General features: G+C 42.6%; 1 protein-coding gene across 1 annotated transcript in view; it reads right to left on the bottom strand.

Moving 5' to 3' along the window:
• Positions 1-12,715, bottom strand: part of DHRS7 (dehydrogenase/reductase 7) — a 33,566-nt gene continuing 20,851 nt past the window's right edge. The window contains exons 4-7 of the mRNA XM_026654219.2: positions 11,276-11,515; positions 2,745-2,867; positions 913-1,128; positions 1-235 (exon numbers count right to left, since the gene is read on the bottom strand). Of these exons, the coding sequence (XP_026510004.1) occupies positions 197-235; positions 913-1,128; positions 2,745-2,867; positions 11,276-11,515 (618 nt within the window). The 3' untranslated portion in view covers positions 1-196. The remainder of the gene's footprint in view (positions 236-912; positions 1,129-2,744; positions 2,868-11,275; positions 11,516-12,715) is intronic.

Raw genomic sequence — 12,715 nt, 5'->3', positions numbered from 1 at the left:
TATGTTTAGAGACATGCTTTTATTCAAGAAATGTTCTTACAATCACATTAAGTTGCATTTGTCAGGTTACATGATAGCAAAAAAGTAAGGAATTAAAAAAATAAAGGCCTTAACTTGCAAAGATTAATAGAGGACAGAACACGCCTCCTGCTACAGCTACTACTTTGCTTTAGTGGGGTTTTGTGCAGGTTTCTCTTCAAGCTTTCTTCTTTTGAGAGTAGGAGATATCAGCATCCTGTAATAATGAGAACACAACACCTTTTAAGCAATGTTTTCCTCCATTTTCTATTTCATTTAGATTCGGAAATCCTTCACACAAGATGGAGTTAAAAAAAAAATCTCATTCTACTTGTATTTGTATTGTCAGCATCTGATCACATACTGTTGTGCAGGAGGACAGCTTTAAGTGTGCACATGAAACTTTTGCTGCTTGATTTTAGAGTGCTTAACCTTTTGCATAATATAGGTTTTTCTACCTAAAATGAGGCTTTTGTCTCAGACACAGCTTTAAGTATGTGACATAAGCAATACTTGTACGGAAGTGAGAGATTCTCAGCCTGTCTGAATTCCAAATATATTGCTCAAGTCACTTTAAATATTATAGTAGTGACAGAGCATAGTGCAGGCCAGGTCTATAGCAGCTGCTCAGTATCCAGCTCTGAACCTACATTTGTGCACTGCAGACTAGATATATTTGAGGTGAAATGTTTTGTCATAAGCTTACTCACTTCACTGTTCTGCTTGAACAGCAATAACCCATGGAGCTGTATATGCTTGTGTAGTGTCCAAATGTGGTACCAAGCAGGGAGGAAGATGAACAGCAGACCCAGAATGCAGCCTACATTGAGAGCTAAAGTCTCTCTACTAAGAGATGAAAGGATATACAGAAACACCCTGTTAGGTATGGCTTACCACTCCTCTCTTGAAGTTTTGTATTCTTATTTTGCCCATCTTGTTCATAAGCCACCATGCCCAGGTGGGTGCATATTGCCAAAGGTAGCAGACTGCTAGATATGGGTGATCACTGATCCAGGCTTCTTTCAGATCATTTACCATGCTGACCAATGTAAGCCGAACGCAGCGATCAGTTGGCATTTTGTGGGACTGATCACCGGTGTTATCTAGTGTCTGGGGAAAAAAAAGGAATGACGAAATGCTACATTTGCCTAGAGAAAAATTACTTCATTCCCCCATCTTTGGATTTCAGAGCATTTAGAGCATACATAATTCAAAACAAAATGTCTGCCTCAATGCTGTTCTCCCTTCTTCCCTCATTTATGCTGCATCCTTAAGGGGGAGTTATACTTTGTTTTTAAATGGATCACAGCTCATTGCATCTGTATCCCTAAGAATAATAAAATACAGGTCTCTTGTGGCTTCTGGCAAAGTAGGCTGGCCAGAGGACTGGTCTCTATTTATTTTATATGAACAGTGTAGGACTTGGGGTAAATGAAGCCTATATAATACACCTGGGCCCAAAGCCCACCCAAGCAACTAGATGTGTGTGCTAAGGAGAAGTCATTTTCCTCCAAAGGCTACAGCAGCTCTACGCAGGCTACTGGGTAGGCTGCTAAGGAAAACACTCCCTGATTGATTGGTTGTGGAAAGAGGCAGGACCAGAATTCTTATCCCCAGGAGCCTGAGAAATTTTTTATTTTTAAAGAATCAAACGAAGATGCTGATCTCCAGTGTTTTGCTCTCAGCGGGGTTTTAATAGAATAGATAACTTTAGACACAATGTTTTATTTTTTGTGAAATACAGTTACACAAGCACCTACCAGAACCTGGCTTGAATGTACAGGACAGGTGGCCTGTTCCCCACATGGCATGGAATTATCCTAGGTATTATGTTTGCTGGGTAGTTTGTAGACACCCCCCTCCCCCCAAAAAAAATTGTTCACCAATTTCAATTACTAGGGGTTTTTTGCAGGATAGTTTAGCTGAAACAGTTTGGGAACTTGAGAGATTTTCCTTGGCTTTCCAAGAACGCATGCCTTGAAGTTGACGACAGTAGGAGCTTTGCCAATGATTGCACCATCGAGTCAACAGAATAGGGAACTTTGTGAGTTGAGCAGACAGAAGTTGCCTAGATGGCAGCTAATGTATTCTGCATTTCAAAGTTCTGTGGGACTAATCCAGACCCTTTCCTTGCAGCTGCAAAATGGCTTCTATGCAGCAGAACAGGGTGATTCTGTGAGTAAAAGCTGACTGTACAGGGAGTTTGCAACCACTGGTTGGCTGCATAGTGGCAGGTTCCAGGTTGCCCGGAATGGGAGGGTGTACACCAAATCAATCACCTACAAAGGGATTAACACACCTGTGCACGTAGGAAAGGGAAGGTACACCATTTGCAAAGGTGAGTAAGGATGTGATTCTATATGAAGTTAGGGACGAAGGCCCAGATTTTTAAAGGTATTTAGACATGGTGGTGCTCAGTGTTGCAATGACTAACTGATTTATGTGCCTAAATCACTTCTGAAAAATGAGATTTTAGACTTCTAAATCAGTTAGGCATTGCAACACTGAGCACCACAATGCCTAAATACCTTTAAAAATCTGGGCCTATATAATGTTCCTTTATTACACTGTAGGGTATTCATCTCCTTACTACTGGCAGCTTAGTGTTTGCTAACACGGAGGAGCTCAGTTCTACATTGGAAAATAGAATGAAAGTTTTACTGTGCTTGTAACAGAATTAGCTTCTACTGTAGCGGAGTTTCAGCAGGGAAATATCTGCTCCTTACCTTTGAGAGTTCTTCAGTAAAGACATTGTGTATAATTTTGGATTGGACAGGTCCTGGACAGATGGTGGTAATGATTATCTCCGGGTATTCACCAAGTTCAGGCCGAAGAGAATTAAAGAAACCCTAGAAAAAAGGAAGTTATGTTGTTATTGCCCCATGCTTCAGTTTCCCTAGTCACAGAATGAGGATAATGTTTACGTAGTTCACTGTGGCATTGTGAGGTTTAACTTATTTAATAAGTATTAAACTCTAACTCTGCTGTAGAAGTTCCAGGTATTGTACTAAATGCGATCACCACCACCAGTCTTCAATCTTTCATGTTGAGTGACCACTTTGAATGCTTACTCCTAGTTCAGTCTACAGCTAAAGGGCCTGGATAGTAAGAGATTGTCTGCAGTCACTGATGCCTCTTTCCATCAGCTCTCAGAAGCACAAGGGTCTCTATACCAGAAGCTTTCCCCACTCTTGCAGTTCTCAGGTCTGCACAATGCCCACCAACAAAGTATTATGGGGCCTGAATTTTAGAGGTACTGAGCATCTCTAGCACCAAGTGACATTAATGGCACTGCATAGTGCTCAGCCCCTCAGAGAATCAAGGCCCCTGGTGTTTTGTCAAAGGGAGTTGTGCAGGAATAAGAACGGCAGGAGCATGGAAAGGAATAGACCATTGCAATCAAATGCCTATTGCTTCTCCCAACTCCTCATGCAGAGAGTAAAACATGATAAAAATGATTCTTTAAGTAAGGGACAAGGATTGTGTGTCACATGAAGGAGGGTGTGACAGGTTGGACCCCCCCCCCCATCTGGGATGCCACTTGATGTGCTGGTGTCCCACTGGTTCTGCCCATTCCACCAGCCTGGGTTTCCTCACCCTGTCCTAGGCCCTCAAGACTTCTCCAGCACACATTGGTAGCGACACCCAGCTGCAAATAGACACAGACCCCGAGATCAGCTGTGTGGGAGAGGAATCGGCTTGGGGATTCACCCAGGACTCACGTGCACATCCCCTTTTGGGAGTAAACCCAAAATAATATTGTCTTGCACTGTATAGAAAAATCTGCACAGTGCAAGCTCATAAAAATCACCCTCTCCCTCAATGTGGAAAGAGATATGCACAGCTTCTTCCCTCCCAGATATGAATTGCATAAACTGGGTTATGTTATGAACAAGAAATAAGTTTATTAACTACACAAGGTAAATTTTAAGTGATTATAAGGGATAGCAAACAGAACAAAGCAGATTACTGAGCAAATAAAACAAAACACACAAACTAAGCTTAATATATTTTGTAACCAGTTTCTTGAGTGTAATTTCTCACCCTAAATGTTGTTTTAGGCAATGTGATACAGGAGGGCCAGGGAGCAGTGGTAGAGTGGAAATATATAAGCTCTAGGCTAATTAAGGCATGGTTCCCTGTAGACTAGGGAGGGTTGCTACAGGTTAATTGGTTCAGGCAGTCAGGGGAAGAGGAGGAAGGAAAGAGGACTGGAGCTTGGAGGGATGTTGTGAGAGCTGAAAAACCAGAGAACTGAAGTAAGGGAGACAGGGCAGGGAGACTCCCTCCCCCACCGTCTAAGGACCGAGGGTAACCCCACCCAAGGGGGAAGAAGATAAGAAAGCCACAGGGGTTGAGAGGGGCTGGGACTCAGAGCGAGGAGCAAACCCAGACCCCTCCCCCGCTTCCCTCCTCTACCACCTTCCCAGGCAGGGGCAAAGGGTGACATCTTAACCCCCACCCCCACCCCAGAAAAGCACAGGACCCACCCTACGAACATCGGCCATCTTGTCACAGCAAGTTGCAGAGTTTCCAGAGCTTCAGTTATTTCTTTTTACAGACTGGACCCCGTCTCAACCTGGACTCAACCCTGCCTTTCCCTTCAGGTGTTCTTAGCAGTCTTCCTTCCTCGGCAGGCAATGGAGGAGAGTCTGGATTGCCTTGCTTCCCAGCCTTAAATAGAATTTACATAAGTACCCGCAGTGTCCAAGGTGGTATTTTGTACCCCATGACATTAGCACATGACCTTGCAGAGTCAGGGCAACTATGAGACAATATTTATTTGCAAGGTCCACAGGAAGGAATGTGTGTGTGGTTGGGGGGCGGGGGTCCTACATCTTTAAACACTCATTGTCTTTTCCTAATGGCTCATTAAGGCTGATTACTTACTTTCTGGTGGGCGTTTCCCAAGCACATAGACAATATTCCTAACTTTAGATACAGAAATGATACATGCATACAAATGAGATAAATACATTCAGTAAATCATAACCTTTTCACTGATACCTCACATGACCCATCTTGCATAAGACATAGAATATGGCACAACTAAGATAATATTTCTATGAAGAATATGGGGTGTAACATCTGGACTGGGCTCTGACTTGAACACACTACAGAAAAAGGCAAGAGAGAAGCTGAGCTTTATTTACAAACACAAGAGGTATGTCTACATTGTAATCAAGAAGTGTGATGGCAGCATGTGTAGCAAGATCTAGCTGGTTACTCATGCTAGCTTTGAACAATAGTAGTGAAACTGCGGCAGCATGGGTGGTAGCCATGCAAAGCACCTGCCCCGGGTCCTGAGTGGATGAGGCTAGCCTGTGCTGCCAAAACTTCACTGCTACCTGAGCTAGGTTTGAGTTAAACTAGCTTGGGTAGGTCGATGCTTGCTCCAATCACACCTCCCACGTGCAGTGTAGACACACCCCATTTATCTTTAAGGTGTAAGAGTGCAGTCTTTCCTAGGCTCTGTAGCTATTAACATTTGTACAGTAGCTGCTTTAGGGAACATGTGATCCAAAGACATGTTTTGCATGGAGTTCATGGTTGAACATTAGTTGATTTATGGCCTGGTAAACAGAATCAGGAATAAACCCTCCTGGGAGAAGTATCCTGCAGTTCCAGTGTAGGGAGTAAACAGGCCAAAATAACATCCCACAACATACTGCATGTTTATTATTAGATTACTGCATTGAGAGACTCCTAGCTTAGAAATCATAACAAAGAGATAAGTAACCAGCTCCTTCTACTTAACTGCATCAAGAAGCTTCTTAAGTAAAGTGAAAGTGTAGGTGTGTCCAATAAGAGAGATGCTGTACACAGAGGATTACATTGTGTTACTTGAGACAGTCACCTATTTTTTTCTTCCACATCAGTTAGGTTCTGCCCCTTAACGCTGTTCGAAGTACTGTTCTACTATGAAGAGCAACCATGTAAAAAAGGCAGATTCTTACTCAGAACTGCCACTTAAGTATTCCAAGTCACATTTATGTAATTAAACATTTTGTCCCCTTTTTTCTGTTGGCTCTGCAGAGCCAACCGCTTCAGGAAGTGAGCTGGAGTCTATTCTGGCTCATAACAGAATTTTTAACTACAGTCTTTGTCTACACAGTGCCTAATGCCTACACTGCATAAAAAACCCTGGCACAGAATCCCAGACTCACTGCTGTGGTTATTTTCTTTGTTTGTTGGGATGGGGTGGGTTCAGTGTCTGAGAGCACAGATCAGTGATTTTATAATATTATTGCTATTAAGAGACAAGCACTGTCAAAAAGATAGATATTAGGATAGGCTTCAAAGAAAGCCCAACATTTGAAAGTACGGAAATACAGTTAGGCCACCCAGCAACCCTAACTCTGGCCCTGGTGACACCCTCGCTGGAGTGCATTTGGGGAGGGGAGTGTTTGAACAGAAAGTGTTATCCATCCATACGCACTTTCAACTCAATGACCACAAACATTAAGATGTTCTGCTCCTAATTGCACTGCTATTGTGCAAGAACTAGCAGCCTTTATGTCTAGCAAAGACACCTATTTTAGAAATTTTTGATTAGGCAGCAAGCTAAGACATCACAGCTAAGACATCACAGATCATTCTTCAGTGCAACTCCATGTGGCACCAATACTACAAATTCCTAATTAGGATGAATACTGAAGGCTGCCATTGCCCCATTGAGCCACCATGTGCTACCAATTATCAAATTAGGAATTTGTATGAAGAGCATACTGAAGTCCATCATTCTGCATGCTTCATTAAGACTCCCTGTGTCACCAATTAAGAATCAACAAATAAAAAACAATTACATGTAGACAAACTTCCTAGACCCAGATCATGGAATTAAAGCCACTTCAAAACTTAAGGTAAGGGTGCTCCTCTGCCATCACAGTAACTAGCACTATAGATACAAGTCTTTACAAATACAGTATCTTCATGCTGAAGGTTTATGCTTTTAAAGAATGCAGACTTCTTAAAAGGTCTGTGATGTGACAAAATGAGGATGATAGTGGGGTGGTCAAAGAGTCAATGTACTGACTCTTACAAGAAGTTATCCACTACCCTATCCTGAATTTCTTAAGCCTTTGGTTTAAAAAAACAACCCCACACACACTACTTGTAGGATCAAGCCCTCTGCTTTGCAACCCTGTAGGAAGCTATGTGAATAGCAGTTTGTAGAACCAAGCTCTAGCTGTGAAAAAAAACAGAAGAAAGGCGATTTGAGGCTTGTTTTGCTATACATTAAGGCTGTTGGAGTGGTTTAATTGTTCATTTCCATACTTTCAAATGTTAGATTAAGATAAGATTAACTTTCAGTGTCCTGGGGCTTTTTTATTTATATATATATATTTTTAAATAAATAGCCCACCCTTAACACCACTTAGCAAAGTGCTCTACATCTAGGGATTTACAGAGCCTTGTGTGCGCACATGGTGATGTACAATGGGTGAAATGTGTTTAGACAAAAAAGCATTCAGAACTGAGTTTACAGTTAGAAACAAGACTACAGAAGTGACCCTGGGGGAGGGTGTCCACGTTTACATGCCTTTTCTCTCAATGACTTCCAGATCAGTTCTCAGTGTAGAACTCAAAAGCTGACTTTTTAAGGGAAAGCTCAAACCGCCACCTATGATTTCAGCAGTCAGAGTTTTCAGTAACAGCTGACAACTATCTTGTGCCTCCTCAACAGAATTGGGCTCATTCTTTCATATCTTATTGCTGGCTTATTATGCCAGCCCTTTGCTTTACAAAATGTTGTTTCAGTAAACTAAGCAAATATCTGCTGTGTGCACCTTCAAGGCAGGAGTTGAGTAAGAAGGTGCCATTTTACAAAGTCACTGACTGTAACAGTCACTGCAGTTTAAGCTGAAAACAAATCACACTTTAGCAAAATAAAAATATATGGAGTTATACCTATCTCATAGAGCTGGAAGGAACCCTGAAAGGTCAAGTCCAGCCACCTGCCTTCACTAGCAAACCAAGTACTGATTTTGCCCCAGATTGCTCACTGGCCCCCTCAAGGATTGAGCTCACAACCCTGGGTTTAGCAGGCCAATGCTCAAACCACTGAGCTATCCCTCCCTAGCTGTTCACAGAATAATCTTGAAGGCAGATCATATCTAACCCCATAAAGTTATACAAATTCATATGCAACCCTTACAGCCATTTTGTTTCCTGGTCTATTGCTCTGAGAGCCTTCTGCACTGGTGAAGATAAACATACACATCCCCAATTTGTTGCAAGAAATGGTGAGAATAAAGGGCAGGATGCTGAAAGATACCAGGTACTTCACAAGGGGCCATGAGCCACTGATTCTTTGAAAGTCATGAAAGTGCTCAAAATTCAAAGGACTGGGCCCAGAATTCCCTCAGTTATTCCAACCCATGAACATGAATTTCAATTCCCTTCTTCACAAGGGGTTCCCATTACCACTCATGGCTTTCTCCTTCAGAGATGCATATTTCAGCTAGTAAGGCTGTAGGTTTCACATGGGATTATTTCCTATTTCAAAATATAAATAAGGAAACCCCCATACCACAGTGAACACAGTTTACAGTAGACCCTCAGAATAACAAACACCTTGGGAACGGAGGTTGTTCATAACTCTTATATTTACACCAATATAAAAAAGCCTTACAAGGAAGCAGGGCTGTAATAAAATATGTCCTACAGCAACTGTTTCTGGTTTTTTGAGGATTTCACTGTGCCCTTTGACATACAGCATTGCCAAATCCTATGATTTTATTGAGTCTCATAGTTTTTGGAGTCTTCCTTAAAGCCCCAGCTGCTATTCAAGTGATTATTTCCCCTTCAGTGAAAGCTGAGTGTCTAATAAATAGTTCTCTGAAACCATAAGGGCCAGGAAAAGCTTGAAAGGGGGCACCCTAAAGGCTCCAAAGCCAGAAGGCAAACAATTAAAAAAAAAAAAAAAATAAAAAAAAAACACCCACCCAACAACATCCCCACCCCAGTTCTTGTGATGTTTAGACCACTTATGATTTTGTGCATAGGTGCTGACTTTTGTTTTTGCCAGTGAGTGCTTCTGAAAGGGGAGGGGGATGCTGTTGGGGGAGGGGGGAGAAGAGAGAGAGGGAGCACTCTGCCAGTGTTGGGGGGGGGGGGAGGGCTATTTTCAGCATATTTTAAATACTTTTCATATTCTAGTTATTGAATGCGTCTACCGTTGGTATCTTTACTATTTTAATAATTAAGTTATGAACTACATAATTACATCATGAATTACAGTATATTAAAATCATTGCAATCACCTACAAGTTGTCTTCACTAATGTCGCAGTTTAAAGACATTATGTCTCACTGTAGCTTTCTGGATGAAACGGTCAGCAATCTTATTTACATCTAGTTCCCTGGTATGGTCTTGATGCATGTTAAGGAGAGCTACATTTAGTTGCATCTGTCCCATTGATGAGGAGATCATTTTTAAGTCTTTTGAAGCTGGAGAATGAGTGTTCTGCAGTTCAGGATGATACAGGCACAGTGAGAAGGATTCTTATAAATCTGAAGTACTCTGCTTCCAGAGTACTGCAAATAACTCCACGATCTCTTTCTTGAAGGGTAACAGCTAATTTAGGCCCCATCATTTTGTATGTATAGTTGGGATTATATTTTGCCATGTGCATTACTTTGCATTTAACATTGAATTTCATCTGTCATTTTGTTGCCAAGTCACCCAGTTTTGTGAGATCACTTTGTAACTCTTTGCAGTATGCTTTGGACTTAACTATCTTGAATAATTTGTAATCACCTGCAAATTTAGCCACGTCACTGTTTACCCCTTTTTGCAGATCATTTATAAATACAGTAAACTCCTCACTTAACATTGTAGTTATGTTCCTGAAAAATGCAACTTTAAACAATGTTAAACGAATCCAATTGTCCCATAAGATTTAATGTAAATGCAGGGGGTTAGGTTCCAAGGAAATTTTTTGGGGGGGGGGAGAAGACAAAAGGCATTATACTGTGTAGTACTGTACTGTGGTTGGGAAGTGCCCCTGGCTTACCCCACACAGGCACAGCCTGCTGCAGGCAAGGACGCTAGGAAGCACCTTTGCAGCAGCAGCGGCAGCTTCCCCAGAGAACAGGCTCGGATCCGGGAATGCTCCAGGCCCACCTCCTCCCACCCCCACTCCACCTCCTCTCCGGAGCACACCACATCCTCCCCCCCCCCCCCCAAAGTCCTAAGTGCCACCAAACAGCTGTTGGGGGGAGGGGGAGCGCTGGGAGGGAGGGGGAGGAGGCAGAGAAGCAGAACTTGTGCAATGCTCCCTTGTAAAGTTGCTGCTCTTCCACAGAACCTTACAAGCAGGCAGCCAAACGACGTTATAAGGGAGCATTGCACAACTTTAAACGAGCATGTTCCCTAATTGAGCAGGAACATAACATTGAAACAACGTTAAGTGGGACAACCTTAAAAGAGGAGTTACTGTATGTTGAACAGCACTGGTCCCAGTCCAAGCTCTTGGGGGACACCACTATTTACTTCTCTCCATTCTGAAAATAGACCATTTATTCCCACCCTTTGTTTCTTACCTTTTAACAAGAGTGCCTGGCAATGCTTTCAGGATCATTTTAGGATTCTTAATTTAATGACAAGCCTTTTGTTATCTTAATCACCCTGCCTCTGTTTAGAAGTCTCCCTATCCCAAGAGCAGAAGTTGTTAGCAGCATGGAACTCATCACATTCCACACTCAAGCTCTGGCTCATTCCTCTCCCCCGCACACACATGAGTGTGTGAGCCCCAGAGCACCCACAGAGTCAGCACCTATGACTTTGGGGGGCCTAACTCGTGGTTTTTGGATCCAAATCCCACCATACTATTTTGCCTAACAAGCCTGGGAAGTCAGCCAGGCAAAAAAATGGTGATCTTATTTCAGTTGTAAATCTGTTAGCCCTACCTGAGGCCCCTGCAGTCCCCCACTTGTGAGTTGTTTGCTATCCGAAAAGGAAAGGATGGATGGATAGGAGACACTTTTCCTTGTCACCAATTGTGCCCAGGTTTGGGAGGGGAGTGTCGTCCATAGCCAGCCCCTTCTGTTAATTCCAAGAGCTTTAAAATATTTGGGCAAGGAACCCACAATAAGCATACACTTCTTCAGCCAAGTCTCTCTCCTTGCTGGATGTTGGTTAGAATAAAAGCTTCTGCAAGGACTAGCTGCTATAACAATAGCGCTTCCTAGAGACAGAAGGTGACTGTGTTCCAAGACTGCTAGTTTAGCAAGCCAGATGGAATTTAGCTTACCTGGAGGGCATGCTTGCTGGCACAATATCCCGTGGCAAGGGGGGCTCCCATGATGCCCATTACACTGCTCATAGTTACAATCTTCCCTTTCTCCCTTTGGACCATGTGATTCAGGACATGTTTAGTTAAGGAGACTGTACCCAGGTAATTAAGTTCCATTATGGCAGCATAGACTTCCACCTTCGTATCCACAAACAGGGAACGCTGGGAACGTCCACCATTGTTCACCAAAACGTCAATCTTCAGAAAACAAACAAACAAATTAATACACGTCTTAACCACCAACATTTTTTTTTTTTTTTTTTTTTTAGGAAGCACAAGTCTTGCCCAGCTTTTCCTCTACCTCATATCTTCTAGCTGTTGTAGCATTGGGCCACTATTAGCTGCTGCAGGAGATGTTTTAGTCACTCTAGCGGTAGAAACCCACAACAATTAAATCTAAATTGAGGGTTGGCTAATTTTGGTGCTGGGTTAGCAAAAAGCTGACAAAAATAGCTCAATGTAGCTATACTGAGCAGTAGCCAAGGTCTGTTAGAGCAGTGGTCTCCAAACTTTTTTTGATTGCACACCCCTATCAGTAAAAAAATTTTGATCACGCACCTCCTGCCGTGCTGGCTCTACCATTTTTGCCAAAGCAAAAAAAAAGCACTCCTCCTGCCACACCCCCCCAAGGATCCTCTTGCGCACCCCTTGTGGTGCGCACACCCCAATTTGGAGACCATTGCATTAGAGGAACAGTTGCAAATGGAAACCACATAGCAGGACTTAAAAAAAAAAAAAGCCTGTAATCTTGTAGCAAGTAACATCTAAGGCCCAGGTCCTGCAAGATGGTCCACATGGGCTGACTCTTAGGTCTGCCCAGAGCTCCACTGGAGGAGACAGCAATGAGGGAGAGAAAGACAATTACAAAAACAGGACTGTAAAAGCATAAAGTGTATCTAAAACTTCCCACTTTATTACACTGCCTGGATTTCAGATTATGTTTGAAGTTAAAAGGGACAACAGCAGAGCCAGGCATTTGGAGCAAAACACCTATGCACAGGAAAATATTTGATCTTCCCCCTCTCCCCCCCACCTTGATATGAACCATCAGCTTTTGAGTTATGTACATTTCTGTTGTGCATGGTAGCTAACACAAACAGATATTACTAACACTGCAACACAAAGCTCTCTGAATTTGCTTTCTTCTGTTCAACTTTCAGACCAACACCCACAGTTATGGTTATTCCATTTTCAGTATGGGTGTTGAAATGAGGTTCTACAACCACAGATCAGGAACAATCAAATTAGATTCTTAGATCCTTACTCAAGTTATTTGCTCATTATTGCACCTGTGCAGAACCCTACTGACGTCAATGGCATGCCCACAAGCAAACAGGTATAGGATCAAGGAACACACACACACACACACACACACACACACACACACACACACACACA

The sequence above is a fragment of the Terrapene carolina genome, unplaced genomic scaffold, assembly GCF_002925995.2.
Source record: "Terrapene carolina triunguis isolate 2854851 unplaced genomic scaffold, T_m_triunguis-2.0 Scaffold189, whole genome shotgun sequence".
In the NCBI taxonomy this organism is placed as follows: Eukaryota; Metazoa; Chordata; order Testudines; family Emydidae; genus Terrapene; species Terrapene triunguis.
Note: the sequence above shows the minus strand (reverse complement) of the source record. Positions and strands in the feature narration are given on the sequence as shown.